At 42.2% G+C, this 16,490-nt stretch overlaps 1 protein-coding gene across 1 annotated transcript in view; it reads right to left on the bottom strand.

Annotated features, from left to right (window-relative positions):
- ELP2 (elongator acetyltransferase complex subunit 2) overlaps positions 1 to 16,490 on the bottom strand; it is a 159,478-nt gene that overhangs the window by 80,806 nt on the left and 62,182 nt on the right. The window contains exons 9-10 of the mRNA XM_083188429.1: positions 13,383 to 13,478; positions 10,442 to 10,542 (exon numbers count right to left, since the gene is read on the bottom strand). Coding sequence (XP_083044555.1) covers positions 10,442 to 10,542; positions 13,383 to 13,478 — 197 coding nt within the window. The remainder of the gene's footprint in view (positions 1 to 10,441; positions 10,543 to 13,382; positions 13,479 to 16,490) is intronic.

The raw sequence follows: 16,490 nt of genomic DNA, 5'->3' as shown, positions 1-16,490 counted from the left end.
TTTCATTTCTGCCAATTCTGTGTGACCATATTTGTTATCTGTGTGTTTATGCCCCTACTCTGTCATTTCATAACCATTCAGCTTGCAGCAGCCTTTGGCCTTAAGTGGATCAAAACAACTGAGCTGTGAGGTGGTCAAGATTTACTGGAAATCACTGAGGTTAAATGATACTCTAGTGACAAAAAAGGCCCAAATGACACAATTTAGGCTTTCAGTCAATTTCCTAAAAGAAAACAAACCAGTCACGGCCAACCCACACAACTTAGTGATGAATAAGGTCTAAAACCAGCAAAAATAGTCCTGCTCACATCTCTAGGTATGAGAGACTAATGTTATGTGTTCTATTTCTATTTATAACTGAAACTAATTTTTCATCTGGTGATGCAAAAGACGGGGGGGGGGGGAGGGAGTGCATTGCAAATTGTGGCAGCTTCTTTTTACATCTCACAAAAAGATGAATATTTAAAGTACAGAGTAAATAAATACATAGTCGTTTTCAAAACAAACAGGTTTTTCCCTAGATAGGGGCAGGACAAATGTTTGGAAGCAGCGAAAAAGTTATTAACCTTATCTAATAATCCACTTAAAAACAAGCAAATGCCGGGTCGCACCTAGGATTGTGACACTGATCGATCTCGGGAGCGACCCAGCATTTGCCTATGCAAGGTTTCCCACAGTTACCCGGCAATGAGCCGGGTCTCCACCTTCATCAGGGGGCGGGTCGAATCAGCGGCATGTCATCAGTGGGGTGGGGGAGTAGGCAGCGCTTGGAGCAGATGCTGCCTCCTCCCTGTCGTTCAACCCAGTTTATCTGTTCGCACTTCGCAGCAACCCGGGTCCAACCCAAGATTAACCCTCCTTTTAACCCAGACCGGAATGCCGGGTTGCTGGACCTGTTATTTTTAGAAGGACCTTTCACACTGCACAACAACCCCACAACAACCCAGTTTGGACCAGAGTTATTTGTGCTACGTGAAAAGGGTATAAGAGGGTCTTTAGAAATGTCCCTCTACATCTTTTGCTCAGTACAGTGTCAGGATTTATAGTAAAACCCCAAATGTAAAACCTGACAATACAATAAAATAACTGTATTCAAAGCTGTAATACCATGTGCCCAGAGCATTAGAATGTCATCAGACAGAAATTAAGTTTGAAAGAACTAATAGCTAGCAATTTCAATACTGTTAAAGTATTTTCGTTCTCCAGTGCTCTGTCAGAACAGCATTGCCTATAGGAAAAATCTGAGAAAATGGCTTACAGCACTCAAAATGAATGCCTATAAACAGATAAACATGCATACAATGCACCATCATTATACACCATGAACTAATGCTGCCTGGTTTGCAACGGATTCCTATTTTTTACAACAGATAGCCTGAAAGCAGACTGAAATGGAATCCAACAGAAATGAAACAACTGTCCTTGTATGTTTGCTCAGACATGACTGCACAATATATTCAAGCAGGCAGCAGACTGAAACATTCCAAATGGAAGAATTAAGTGTTGCCCCCTTAGGGACATATTCTATATCCATTGATGGCTTACAGTGTTTTTATCCTTGAAATGAACTAAAGCCTAGTTTACTGCACTAGAGGATGACTTATTCAACAAGCCAACAACTATATAAAAGAGTGGAGAAGGAAAGCAAGGATTATACTTACGATAATACCTTTTCTTCGGAATACTTCATGGCAGCCATTACATTGGGTTCATCCCTCTCTTTCGCTCAATTAGACAGATAGTTTTTTCTCCTAGGACCAGACTCCTCCTCTTCCATATCCTATATAACTGAGCACCTCCCCTCTGACCATAGTCTTTTGAATGTCTCCGCCCAGATCCTAGGGAAAAAAACAGAAACAGGGAGGGCTAAAAAAATATAGGCTGCCATGAAGTATTCCGAAGAAAAGGTATTATCGTAAGTATAATCCTTGCTTTCTCCTTCATACTTCATGGCAGCCATTACATTGGGATGTACCAAAGCAGTAGGGAGGGCTATACAATACCTCAAGCCAAAGCTTGCCTCAGGACTTCACCTCCAAACCACACTTCTGCCACATCCAGGGCGTAATGCTTAGAAAACGTGTGTAGAGACGACCACGTGGCTGCCTGACATATTTCTCTGGCTGACACATTCGCCTCTCTCGCCCATGATACCGACATTGCCCGTGTGGAGTGTGCTTTAATACCCTCAGGGACTGGACGTCCTACTTTTCTGTAGGAAAAGGAAATAACATCTTTAAGCCATCTTGAAATTGTTTGTTTTGCCGGCACGAATCCTTTCTTCGCCCCTTGCGGAATCACAAACAAATTTTCTGACTGTCTGAAAGCTGCAGACCTGTCCAAATAAATTTTAATGGCTCTGACCACGTCCAACGTGTGTAACTTTTCTTCTTTTATCTGTCGGATTTGGATAGAAACAAGGTAATATAATCTCTTGAATTAAATGAAAAGAAGACACCACTTTTGGTAAAAAAGAATATTTAGTCTTTAAGACCACTTTGTCCTGAAAAATCTTCAGATACTGATCCTGTATACATAAAGCTTGGAGTTGGACCCTTCTGGCCGAGGTGATCGCCACTAGGAAGGCTACTTTCCATGTCATAAATTTGAGATTTGCTCTATCTAATGGCTCAAATGGTGCTGACATGAGTCCATTCAGGACCAGATTAAGATCCCATTGTGGAATCATAGATCGAATCCTCGGGCGAATCCTCTTGATAGCCTGACAAAACCTTCTTATCAGACTGTGATCAGCAAGTTTTCGGTCCAACAAAAAACTTAATGCTGATATGTGCACCTTCAGTGTAGACCCTGCTAACCCCTTGTTGAAACTGTCACATAGGAATTGCAGCACCTGCGATATGTTCGCCTTTGGAAACTGAAACTTTCCTTTGGACCATTTGGCAAAGATTCTCCAGACTCTGTAGTAAATATCGGATGACACCTTTTTCCTAGCCTGAAGAAGTATTTCAATCACCTCCGGTGACAAATGTTTTCAACTCAACTGTTGCCTCTCAATTTCCGCGCCGTCAATGACAATTTCTGAGGATCTTGACATGTGACTGGTCCCTGGGACAGCAGATCCACTGAAACTGGCAGGAACAGGGGCTTTGCCACTGACATACTCTCCAGCATCGGGAACCAAGCCCTACGGGGCCAGAACGGTAGGACTATTATCTCCTGACACCTCTCTGTCCTGATTTTCCACAGTACCCTGTGAATGAGGGAAAAAGGCGGGAACACATAAGCTAGAGCATAGTTCCACTTCTGCGACAGGGCATCGATCCCGCACGACCCCTGCGTCTGGTACCTTGAGAAGAATCGAGGGACTTTTTTGTTGACTGATGATGCCATGAGGTCTATTTCTTGCACGCCGGAGCGCTCTACTATTAGCTGGAAAACCGACTGCTTTAGTTCCCATTCGCCTGGAACTAATGTACTGCGACTCAAGAAGTCAGCAATTTGGTTTTCCTCTCCTGGAATGTGCAACGCTGAGATAGACTGGAGATTTACTTCGGCCCAAGACATTATGTTCTCCACCTCGTCTAGCAACACCGACTTCTTGTACCCCCATGGCGGTTGATATAAGAGAGCGTTGTGATGTTGTCTGAGAACACTCGAAGATGGGTTTCTTTGATATCTTCTGCAAAAAATTTTATCGCCTGCCACACTGCCCTCAATTCTCTGTGGTTTGATGACCATTCCTTTTCTAGCATCGACCACCTTCCTTGGCACGATTTGCCCAACCCGTGTGCCCCCCAACCGGAGGTGCTGGCATCTGTAGTTATTACTACGAACGTTGGACTTTCTAGTGCCCATTTTCTTTCTCTCAGACGTTCGTAACTCCACCTTACTGCATTTGGGATTTTTATTATATGATCCAACGACATGTGGCTTTTGGAGAATCTTAGAAGGAACCATTGCAGTGGCCTCATCCTCCATCTCGCCCAAGGAGTTACTGCTGAGGTCATCATCCCCAGTAAACTCATTGCAGTTCTTAGGGATATGTGGGGATCGTTGTAAATAAGTGTAATCAACTGCTGGATTTTTTCGCACCTTCTTTCTGAGAGGCATATTTAGAAAGACACTGTGTCCACTAGGATACCTAGAAATTGAATGCTCTGAGAAGGAATGAGTCGGCTCTTCTCCAAATTGATCATCCACCCGTGATCTTGAAGAAACTTGATGGTGTAATCTCGTGCGATAACACTTTCTTCCTCGGACCGTGCTGCTATCAGTATGTCGTCTAGATACGCCCATAACATAATCTTCTGTCTTCTTAGTCTTTCTACTGGAACCACCAGAACCTTCGTGAAGACTCGAGGGGATGAAGTCAGGCCGAACAGCAGGCACGTGAATTGAAAATGCTTTTCTTCTAAGGCGAACCTCAGATATTCTCTGTCGCCTGGAAAAATTGGGATGTGAAAATATGCATCTTTTAAATCGATTGCCACTAGATAATCGTCTTTTCTGATCCCCATCAAAATCGATTTGGTTGTTTCCATGTGAAACTTCTTTTTTCTTAGGCGATCGTTTAAACTCCTCAAGTCGAGGATAGTTCTGAATCCACCTGACACCTTGCTTATCACAAACAAACGGGAGTAATATCTTAGTCCCCTTTCTATTTCTGGGACTTCTTCTACCGCATTTGTGTCGATAAGTGCTTGCCAACTTAACTTTAAAACCTCTTTTTCTGTTTCTAGCAGAGGCACTCTGGAACTCAAAAACTTTGCCAATCTTGGCCTTGAAAGAAACTCCAAACGGTAACCTTGTGTTACTATCTCTAGCACCCATTTGTCTGAAATGCTTTGCTCCCACATATGAGCAAACTCCAGAAGCCTCCCTGCTACTGGAACCTGCTCCATGGGGCATCTGGCATCACTGTTTCTGACTTGCGCCAGAGCTTTCGCCTCTCTTTTGTATGATCTGGCTTGCCTGTATGACTGCCTGTTGGAGTAGGACTGAAACCTGCCTCTCTTATCTTGAGGCAACCTCACGGATTTGCCACCGACTTCCTCTGAATCATGAGGTCGAGTTTACTTCCAAATAGAACGGCACCTTCATATGGAAGTGTTGCAAGTTTATTCTTGGAGTGCGAATCTGCCGCCCAAGATTTCAACCAAAGGGCCCTTCTGGCCACAACCCCTGAAGTTAGAGACTTAGCAGAGAAATCCAAAACATCTAATGACTCCTTACAGATGTAATCTACCACCATCTGAATCTGCGCCAGATTCTTGCTCATCTGGTCACGAGATGCTCTGTCCTGCAAGTCATCCTGCAATGCTGCACACCAAATTCTTAATGCTCTGGAAAGGGAAGCTATGGCTACACCTGACTTCATCAACACCGATGTTGATATATGTAACCGCTTTAATGCACTCTCCATTTTTTTCTCCATGGGGTCTTTTAAGGACGCACCGTCCTCCAATGGTATGGTTGTACGAGTGGTGACTTCAGATACGGCTGCATCTATCTTAGAGATGTTACTTCATTTCAAAAAGTCCTCATCCTCAATAGGGAACATTTTATCGACCCTCTTAAAGGAACCCACTCCCTTGTCTACATTACTCCATTCTTTAGTTAATATGTCTTTAACAACTTTATGGACAGGGAAGCACCTGACCTTCCTTGATCTGTCCTCAAACAGCGTGTCCAACTCTGTCTTTACTGGTTGTTTGTAATTCAGTTTTATAGAGGTTCTTCAACACCACTTCTACTAAACCTAAATCAAATAGTCGTTCCTCTTCAATGACTTCCCCTGACTCAGCAGTGGAATCACCTGAGGCATTATCATCAGACCCCAAAATAACTGATCCACCATTATCATCCAGATCCAAACTGGTTTGTGAACTAGATCTCTTGCTGCTAGAAAACTCCTTTTTTGATACAAAATTCTTCTCCATCCATTCTCTAAGCTCAGAGATTTGGTTAGACACAGAAGCAGCTTCTTTCTTCTGCAGACAATTTCTACACAACACATTTTCCCCAGTAAATGATTTGTCACATTCAGGGCATATCTTATCCAATCTCTTCTTAGCTGATTTCTTTTTTGCAACCACAGGCACACTAAAACGACAAAAGAAATATACTAACTATCTTTCCTAACCTCAGCAAAAAGTAAAGAACCAGTCCTCACAGAGGACTCACCTTGGCAGCGGTACGTTTGGTTTGGGAGAGGCATCCTCCATAATGTGCAGCGCTAGTACTCAGTACACCTCCTTGGCTGACTTCTCCACACACACTGTGAGTAAGTAAACAGCAGCGCCTGTTACACCGGCCAGGCGCTATAAATACCAGCCCTTCCGGTATTTGAAATGCACGCGGCCTGCTGTGGAACGCAGACCGCGTGTATGCGCGCCGGAAGTTGCGCGTCACTTCCTCCGGCGCTTGCCGCACGGCGCAGCTACAAACACACGCCGGGACTAGTGACCACGCCGGACATGCTGCAGCTGCCTCTCCCCCTGCTCCGGACAACACCACCACTGGGGTCCAGCCACCGCTACTCGGACATACATATGTGGTGAGTCCTCCATACAGAATATCCGGCACATCCAGTACTGCCATTTTTCTTAGGGTTTCTAGGCACCGCCAACCCATAGTCTAGAGCAGAAAGATCCATGCCGCCGGCTCGGATCACTACACAGAGTAAGGCACCGCCATCCCCTCACTGCCAGGTCATATATCTATCTCCTAAAATAGCTAACCTAACTACCTGTTACAGACAGAGGAGACAGGAAAAAAGACTATGGTCAGAGGGGAGGTGCTCAGTTATATAGGATATGGAAAAGGAGGAGTCTGGTCCTAGGGGAAAAAACTACCTAATTGAGAGAGGGATGAACCCAATGTAATGGCTGCCATGAAGTATGAAGGAGAAATCATAATTACATTAGATGTTCTGAAAACCTGATTATTATGCATTTTTACTGAGGTTGTCTTTTTGGGCAATCCTTAGCACTATAACCTGTAGACCCTTTGTATAAGTTTTTATTTTTAATTAACAACTTTACATATAAAATGTATGTTTGGTGTATGGTTTCTACTTGCATGTAGTCTGGTACTGGAAGCAGTGACAAGTGGTGGGTCTGCCTCACGTTACACCACAGAAATCTTAAGTGACGGTTACTGGGTAATTAATAACCTTAGGACTAGAATAGTTTGTATACTGTCAAACATTTAGAACACCAAAAAGATGACAAAATAATCCACATTTTGATTTGCCCCTGTCTAAACAAACACCCACTCTTGGACAAAACGTCCCTTTCGAGGTCTGCTTTGAAGGGCTGTCCTGCAAAAACCAGGAGAGTTGGGAGGTACGTCTACATTATAAATACCTATTAGTAGATGAAGCTTTAGGGAAACCGCTATTTAATGAAAACCGGCAGATAATAAAATATTCTACTGCAACAAAATATTAACTCCATCCAAAACAAAAAGAAATAAATTTTGGCCAAACGTGATTTATCTTAAACAATATATTTTCATTAAAGGATTAGTACATACTTCACAAAATAAACCTCCTATCTGCAATTTCTCCTGAGTTTATTCTTTCAGAATGCTATTAAATTATTACTTTTTCTTCAGAGTTTGTTCAGCGGTATAGGACTACCATGGCAACCACAGTTGCATGATGTAGTGAGCAAAGAGGCATTGCTACATAACTATGAGCTACAGATGGGGCAGGCCTTATGCTTGCTGGCGAATCGCCAGCAGCATGCCGCTGGCGATCCGCCAGCAGCACGGCGCGCCATCTGACTGAGACGCGCGTGCGTCCCCCACGCACGTGCGTCTCAGTATCCGGGCGGCCGGCGGGCGAGGCGGACGCAATACTGTCCGCCTCCCGCTCGAGGGGGGCTGGGGGGACCCGAAGCGGCTGTGGGGGGGTGCGGGCGCCCGGTGTGGGCACCGGGCGCCCGTCGGACGAGGACGGCAGCACCGTCGGAAGGGGAAGCGCGCGCACACCTCGTGCGCGCGCGTCCCCTTCCGACACACAGATGGCGCCGGAGCAGGGAATGGCGAATGGCGTCGCCATCGCCATCCCCTGGAAAGATGAGCCCGGCGCCATCTGTATGTTTTCTCTGTGACAACTTTCCTGCCTTTTGTATGAAATATTGATAGCTGTGAGATGATATTTATGAAACTGGCCTACTGTATATGACAGCCAATATGCTTTTATTATTTTGCTCTGTGGAGTGTGACATCCTGCTTTTACTTTTCCTACCTTTGCTATCAAATAACACGCACTGAGCTATGGTAGCCATACTTTGTAGAACTCCAGAGAAGTATTTAAAATAAAAAAATGATTAGTAGAAGGCTTATGAAGAAAATTTAGCTAGGGGGAAAGCTGATAAGAATTCTGCTATTCAATCTTTTAGTTATTTTTAAATAATGGGGCAGATGTATCAATCTGCCCCTAACGTTTTTAAAATAACGGGTCCCGGGTCCCGGAATAACGCGGAAAAGCGGGCATCCGTTGCGGACGAATGTATTACGCCACCCCCAGCTGATTAGGAGAGCCGTTATGCCCAGCATTTCTGCACTTAACGCTGGTTAGTACATCTGCCCCTATGATTGATAATGCATGGATTATTACAACCAACCATTTTTAAATAAATACAGTTGTATGTATAGGAACTTTTAGTGAAGAGGTGACCCTGTCTTCTGTTGTTTAGCTTGGGAACCTATACCAAAAAGAGTATGGAACTTAAATTGAAGATAACGATGATTACTTAGAACAGGCATGTCCAAACTATGGCCCTCCAGCTGTTGTGTGTCCCATCATGCCTTGCCACAATTTTGCTATTAGGGAATGCTAAAACGATGGCTAGGTATGCTGGAATGTGTAGTTGTACAACAGCTGGAGGGCCATAGTTTGGACATGCCTGATTTATAATCTTATGTACAAATTATACTTGAAAGACACCAATGGGTTTATTTATAATTGCTTCCCAATACAGTAGCTTCAAAATCTAAAGACAAACAAAATATGGTTTTATGGGATCATTTATTTATATAATGTATTTAATTGACCCAATACAGAAAGGGCTTGTTTGTGGGGGGTTTTCTGCATATACTGTATAACACACACTTTGCATTATTAGTGATTTTCTATAAATAAATGGTTCACCAAGAGACTTCATAGATGAATGACAAGTAGCAGAATTCAGATGAAACCTGGAGCAGTGTGGCAGATGGTTTATATATTTTTCATATGGGATAGAGATGGTCATTATTTCCAATTCTGTGACTCAGTTTAATAGAAAAAAAAATAATCAAATATTCTCAATATGACCATTATTTATCATAAGTTTCTGTTTTGATCCCTTTCAGCAAGTTCCAAAACCTATACTACGTATAGCTATCAAAGGATGTTGACTACAATGAATTCATAGTCATAACTACCATAGTAAGACTGACCACAATAAAAACATCCCTAGGGCTCATCTCAAAAAATTTAGAAGAAACTGTTCCACTAAAAAGGTTTTGATATACTGGCCAGAAACATTTCAAAAGCTTGTAAAGAAAGTACAGTACAATCAAGTTGATATATTACAAAAAACTTAAATGGAATTACGAATGTTTAGGGAAAAAAAACTAACTTAAAGTAATTGTAGAAAGTATTTAAACCGATTATTGCGTATTAAAACTAAAACATAACATCGTTACGTAATAAAAAATTACCAAATTTTCAAAAAGTACCAAATTTATTTAATGAAAACTGAATAAATGGCAAAATATGTGTGTCATGGGAAGACAATGGGCCTTATTGTAGTTCACTCTTTCTGACAAAATCCTTCTTAGATGGACAAAACCATGTGCACTGCAGGGGGGCAGATGTAAAATGTGCAGAGAGAATTAGATTTGTGTGAGTTATTTTGTTTTTACCCTGTGCAGGGTAAATACTGGCTGCTTTATTTTTACACTGCAATATAGATCTCACTTTGAAGTAAAACCCCACCCAAATCTAATTCCCTCTGCACAAGTAACATCTGCCCCACCTGCAGTGCACATGGTTTTGTCCATCTAAGAAGGATTTTGTCAGAAAGAGCAGAAAGAGTGAACTAGAATAAGGCCCTATATGATCGTGTTCACTTAAATTGCATATCCACAGAGTATTCTTATCCCATGGCTATAAAACTTATTCAGAAGTACTTTGCACACACACACCTCATTTTATTATTAGTGTATGCAAAACAGAAAGGCAAATCCATTCAGTACAAGCAGCATAGAGTTAGTATTTCTTAATCTGGGCAATTAAAATTCACTGGGGTTAATAAATATGCACAGTAGTCAAAAGGGTATAACATTTCATTGTTCAATTTGCACAAGCTAATTATTTTTCATTTACAATTTTTAGTTGGGTCAAACAAACACATACAAAATACTTGTCAAGAGGTTTATGATAAAGTACAGTGTTGTGAACAAAATAAAATGTATTACAGACCTGTTCTAGCCATACTCCAGACTCCTCATCTGGTTTCCATAGAATCATGGTTTTATCCATTGAGGCCGATAAGAGACTCATTGGCTGTACAATGCTGCCATCTGTGGGACAGTAGACAACATTTCTGATCACATTGAAATACATTGATGGTGAGCACTTTTTTTTATTTGCAAACAAGTGTGTTCTAGTAAGTATTCAATAGATATTTATATAGGCAAACGGCTTGATATAGGTATAGTTGTTAGTCACAGTAACAGTCAAATGTGCTGCATTCATTCCTACCCAACCCATTCTACAGAGATCTACATGTGGCATGGAAAGCATGAACTGTTGGTAGATCTGGCAGGAGCCATCTTGGTCACCCCTGGCTTATAAAAACTAATGGGACCTACACATGTGGAGATGCGCTGAGTGTTCTAATTGATGCTAGATTTCTGGTGAGAATATTGTCACTGACCGATTAATATCCAGCATGCTGGATATCAATCGCCAGCCGATATCAATGTGTGGGGCCGTGCATCGCTATGGCCCCATACACACGGAGCGATGTAGGGGCATTTTCTAAGCGATGAGTGAGATCGCTTAGAAAATGCCCCTACAATCTAGTGAGATCATTTAGAAAATGTCCCTACAATCTAGTGAGATCATTTAGAAAATGCTCCTAAATCTCTACTTTTGAAGGTCCCATAAACGATATCAGAGATTTATCAAACTTAATAACTGATAAATTATATCTATTCAAACAGCCAGTAAAACGACCATTAAAAGCAATATAGTTAGTAATTTATCTCGCTCTACTTTAGTGCTCTCCAAGTTTTTATAAATCTCCTCCAAAGAGTTCTGGGGGTAGGTGGGTTATGGAATGACCAAATAACGGGGAAATTAAGCAAAGCACGCATTCACAGGACTCCAGGTCTGCTTTCCACTTAAAGTCAACATGGGAAAAAGATCGACATGAGGTTTTCACGTTTTTGAGCACATGGTCACACAATCAGTGGCGTAACTATATATTTTGCGCCCCCCCGCCAAATTTTTTCGGCGCCCCCCCCCCCCATACTCTTACCTGACGGTCACAGTCCCGTCCAGTCTCCCTCAGTCACCGCTGCGCTGCTGCCCGGCCGCATCTGCGTCACTGTCCCGTCACTCGCTCCCGGCGCCGGCTCCTGCTGATAATGAAAAGTGACTCTTAGAAAATGGCTGCCAAAACTGTCTGCAATACAGGGGCAGCCATTTTCTAAGTGTCACTTTTCATTATCAGCAGGAGCCGGCACCGGGAGCGAGTGACGGGACAGTGACCGCAGATGCGGCCGGGCAGCAGCGCAGCGGGTAACTATAAGGAGGCTTAGTTACGCCCCTGCACACAATTAGATTATGGTGGCCCCCTCACATGGCGAGCAGCTTCGCATTTTACCATTTTCAATTGCAGCCCAGAAAAGTTTAAAGGATAAAATAAAAAATTTGGAAAAATACTCATGCTGACTATTTGCCTATATCGGCCTTGCACATGTTGACCATATACATAGTAACAGTAAATTAGGTTGAAAAAAGATGGAATTCAATCGAGTCTAACCTATTTATCTTGTCTAAGCCATGACTCGACTGTCATAACTACTGTATATGATTCCCTTTATGTCCAAGAATTTATCCAGTTTTATTGTACTCGCTGTTACAACATTTTCTGGAAAAGCATTCCAGAATTCAACTGCTCTGGTGAGGAAACGCCATCTTAATTCTATAGTAGGGATGCCAATCCCAGGGCATTTTTTCAATCCCGGAATACGGAATTGAAAATGCATAATCCCAGGATTGGTGTCCCTAATAAAAAAAAAACGCTCCAGCCGCCCCACATATTTACTTACATGGACGGTGTAGCCGGGAGCCATTTGGTGCAGCCGGGAGGGTGGGCGATGGAGCCGAGTGGGTGGGCAATACAGCCAGGGTGGGTTGGTGGGCTGATGGAGACGGGAGGGCAGCACGCTCAGGATGAGGCGGGCTGTTTGGCCTGCACAGCGTGACCTCTGACATTGTCACTCTGGGCAGAGCCGTGGTGCTGGGGATGGGAGAAGCCAGGCAGTATCTGAGCACCGCTCAGACGCTGCCCGACATTAAACTGCGCATGTGCAGACTAATCCTGAAGTCCCGGGATTGGAGTTTCCAAAATCCCTGCGTTTTAGGGGCCAAATCCTCGATCTTTGGGATTGGCCACCCTATTCCGTATCAAATATGGTGTTGACCTAGACACTAACCGCTCTAGCATCTGGATTCCATTCACACATGGAATATAAAACAAGATATGGTACAGAGAATGTGTGCACAACCTATTGCAGTGTTTCACAGCTGCAGACCTCAGATACCTGAAGCGGAGACGGACAGGGTTAGGGGGGGTGCGGGGAGGAGGTGGGAATCACTTAAAAGCAAGACAACACATTTACGCAGGTTCGGTGGCGGACTAAATGAAAAAAATGTATTACACATGGTTTTATGTTGGGTATATACTGAGCGATTTCCAGTACTGGTTAACTATACTGTATATCGATGTTGTCGCAGGCAAATTATATGGCGCATACACTGACAAACATCGTTAACTATACAGAACCCAGCTTCAAGTACAGACAATGATGACATGGGGGAGGTTTTTGTTAATGATGTGCAGAAAAGCATATTGCTAATGAGCAATATAGCACATATTGCTAATAAGCATACACACTGACCGATCCTCATGAAATATCATTAACAATATTGGGACTGTACATATCATTAATTATATATCGCTCAGTATGTACACAGTGTTCCCTGGATTACAGAGATAATTAGGGAATTTTATTTATAGCTGATCGACAACTAATTAAATTTAAGGTAGATTAAAATATGAACTGTAAAAATGTATATTTCATTATACTCCTGTATTATTCTGTACCCAAACAAGTGGCTACACACCTACCTTCCATGAAAGCTGGCTGCCAGTGAACAGCATACACAACATTTTCGTGACCAGCCAAAACAGTCTCTAAGGTTACAGCATAAATCAACTCTCCATCTAGAAAAAGAACATTATGATATTTCTGTGTAAATGAAAAATACCAGTACTCAGTCCTCAAAGATTTCAGTAAAGATTTGACAATATGCAGGCACCACAGAAATGTTTGCATTTTTCACCAAGTGGGAATTAAGAATTTGAATTAAGAATTTCTTTACTGCAATAATAAAAAAATAAAAAAAAAGTTTAATAATTAACATTGCTTGAATTTAAAAATTCAGAAAAATCATATTATAAAGAAAATAAAACACCAATAAATTCAAGTTGTTTTTAAAGCTGACCTGTCATGTCCATTTATAGCTATTTTAAAAATAACAGCACATAATTAAGCATTACAAACTGCTTTCAAATGTAGTCATGAGGAGGGTTTGATGTGCAGCTATTAACACGTGGCTTAATTTAGAAAAATAAGTGCTGGCTTATGTCCACGACACAATCAAGGCAACTATTGGTTGATCTGTGGGTCTTTTCCCCTCTACTGATTTCTTGACTGCAGCTTGTGAGCGGATTACTTGCTCACAACAATAAATATTTGTTTAATTCTCATAAATCATAATTTCTTTTACATTTATTGGGGTACAAGTGCATTAAGACATTAGTTTTGCCCTATTAATACCATAATCCTTGCAGTGTTCTACATCTTTCTGCTACATGATGTGAGTAAACAATCCAAAAAAATAAACACAACAAAAGTCTGCAAGCTTCAGTGTAATTGCTTGTGGTCATACATGCTGTTTGTAAAATGTGCATTTTAACGGTGCCCATACACTACTTCGCTATATCGCAGCAGTGTACGGACCATGGAACCCCCGTGAGCCGTCCGGGACCATCCCGGGTGGCGGGAATGCATGCGACACAAAGCATGTGGTCCTTTCATATGCGATGTATCGCATGCGATCCTGTCCTCCGCTGCCAGGAGGAGGGCCGAGTCAGAGGTCAGATGGGCAGCAGGTATCTCGGCCTGATCTGTCAAGATCGGGTGAAATTAGCCCAAATTGGACAAGTGTATGGGCTCCTTAACTCTTTACCTTAGATTAGGCAGAGTAAGAATTTGTTATCTGCAAACTCGTAGTTTGTATATTACCTGTTTTCAATACACAAAGCATCACACTGCCTAAGCTGAACTGCTTTGTTTCCATAGTGCAGCCTGGTTCTAATCGTTTTCCTAGGTATATGATGCAATCGCACCCGAATGCCCATATGATTTTAAAGAAAACTGTGATTGACGAGGCCAGGCCACCTTCGGCCTTTGTTTGATTGTCTACTTCTGGTGCTCACCTGCCCATTTTATACTCTTTCAGCCGTGTGCAGTGGTTAGCATAGGCACTCTGATCAGTTATAGGCTATGTAGTAAGCTGCGATGTGTTGCGACACCATTCTATTATAGAGGAGTGGTATATCTCAAAAAGTCTAGGTAGACAGTCAAAAGGTCGGCACAACAAAAGGTGACATGAATTTTTCATGTCATTGTCGACACCTCAGCACATGGACCCCAATTAATGTAGCAGGTTTGCTCCCTCCGCTATTCCTGCACACTTTACTGCTCCCAGTCTAAGTCCATGTAGATGGTAAAGCATGATCAAGTGCAAAGAAAGTTGGAAAAAAAAAACGTGGAAAAAATCATTTAGACCTTTTGTTTGTGTTAACATTTTTGTCACTGTCAACATAGACATTGTTTGTAAATCATATGGATTGATGCTACAGTAGCTCTTTTCTGGCATCAATGAGCATTGGGTACCCATGAGACTGTTGCTTGGATCACTTTGGTTGGTACTGAAGACTGGAAACCAGGAACAAGCCACAGTACCGGATATTTTGGAGATGCTCTGACACAGCTACGTTAACGAATATGAATGTTAGTTACTGAACATATAGGGCCTGATCCAAAACTATTCACTGGGCTGCGTATGTTTGCAGCCTAGCAACCAGGTAAACGCCGCCCAGCACAACACCTACCACACCCTTTGAATCCCCTCTCTAACACGCGAGGGGATGTGGTCACTAACACATCCTCTCGCATGAGGCCGAACAGGAGAGAAACCATTCCATTCTAATTATTTTTGTCCCCTTCAGTAATAAAAGTCTGTTTAGACTGACTTTTATTCAGGCCCCTACCTGCCAAACTGATGACATCAGCCACCCGCCATCAGCCAAAGCTCTAAGCAACTAAAGCCCTTTCTCCCAATATCTAATGATAATGTTTATGAGTCCACCATCAGGAGGACAGCTAACAATGGTGTGCATTGCAGGTTTGCAAAGAAAAAGATGCAGATTGTTAAAGAACACTTGGACAAGCCAGAAGATGATTTTGTGGACAGATGAGAACAAAATACATTTTGTTTAAATAAATAGATTTTTTTGGTTTAAAGGAGAAGCGATATGTTTGGAGAAAGGGAAATATTGCATACTCGCATTAAAACCTCATACAATACGTTAAACACAATGGTGGTGGTGGTGGTGGTATCATGGTTCGAATCTGTTTTACTGCATCTGGCACAGGATAATTTGTAATCATTGAAGAGACAATGCTTTCTGAATTATACCAAAATATTCTAAAGAAAAATGTCAGGCCATCTGTCCATGAGCTGCATCTCAAGAGAATGTGTGTCATGCCACAACAATGACCAAAGCACACAAGTCATTCAACCAAAGAAGGGTTAAAGAAGAATAAAGGTAAAGTTTTGGAATAAAGTCAAAGTCCTGACCTGAATCCAATGGAAATTCTGTGGAAGGACCTGAAGCTAGCAGTTCCTGGGAGGAAACTGACCAACATAAATAAGAGTTAAGAGTTTTGTATGGAGGAATGGGGTAAATTTCCTCCAGCCGATGTTCAAGACTAATCACCAATTACCAGAAACGTTTAGATGCAGTTATTGCTGAACAAGGGTCTCACACCAGATACGGAAAGCAAAGGTTCATATACTTTTGTCATGCAAAGATGTGTGATATTTGATCATTTTGTCTAATTTTTTATCATTTGTTTTATTTGGTTCTCTTTTGTCCTGTACAAAC

Source organism: Crinia signifera, chromosome 5 (assembly GCF_055691185.1).
Source record: "Crinia signifera chromosome 5, ASM5569118v1, whole genome shotgun sequence".
Lineage (NCBI taxonomy): Eukaryota > Metazoa > Chordata > Amphibia > Anura > Myobatrachidae > Crinia > Crinia signifera.
The sequence above is the reverse complement of the archived record's forward strand: the minus strand, read 5'-3'. Positions and strand labels throughout refer to the sequence as shown.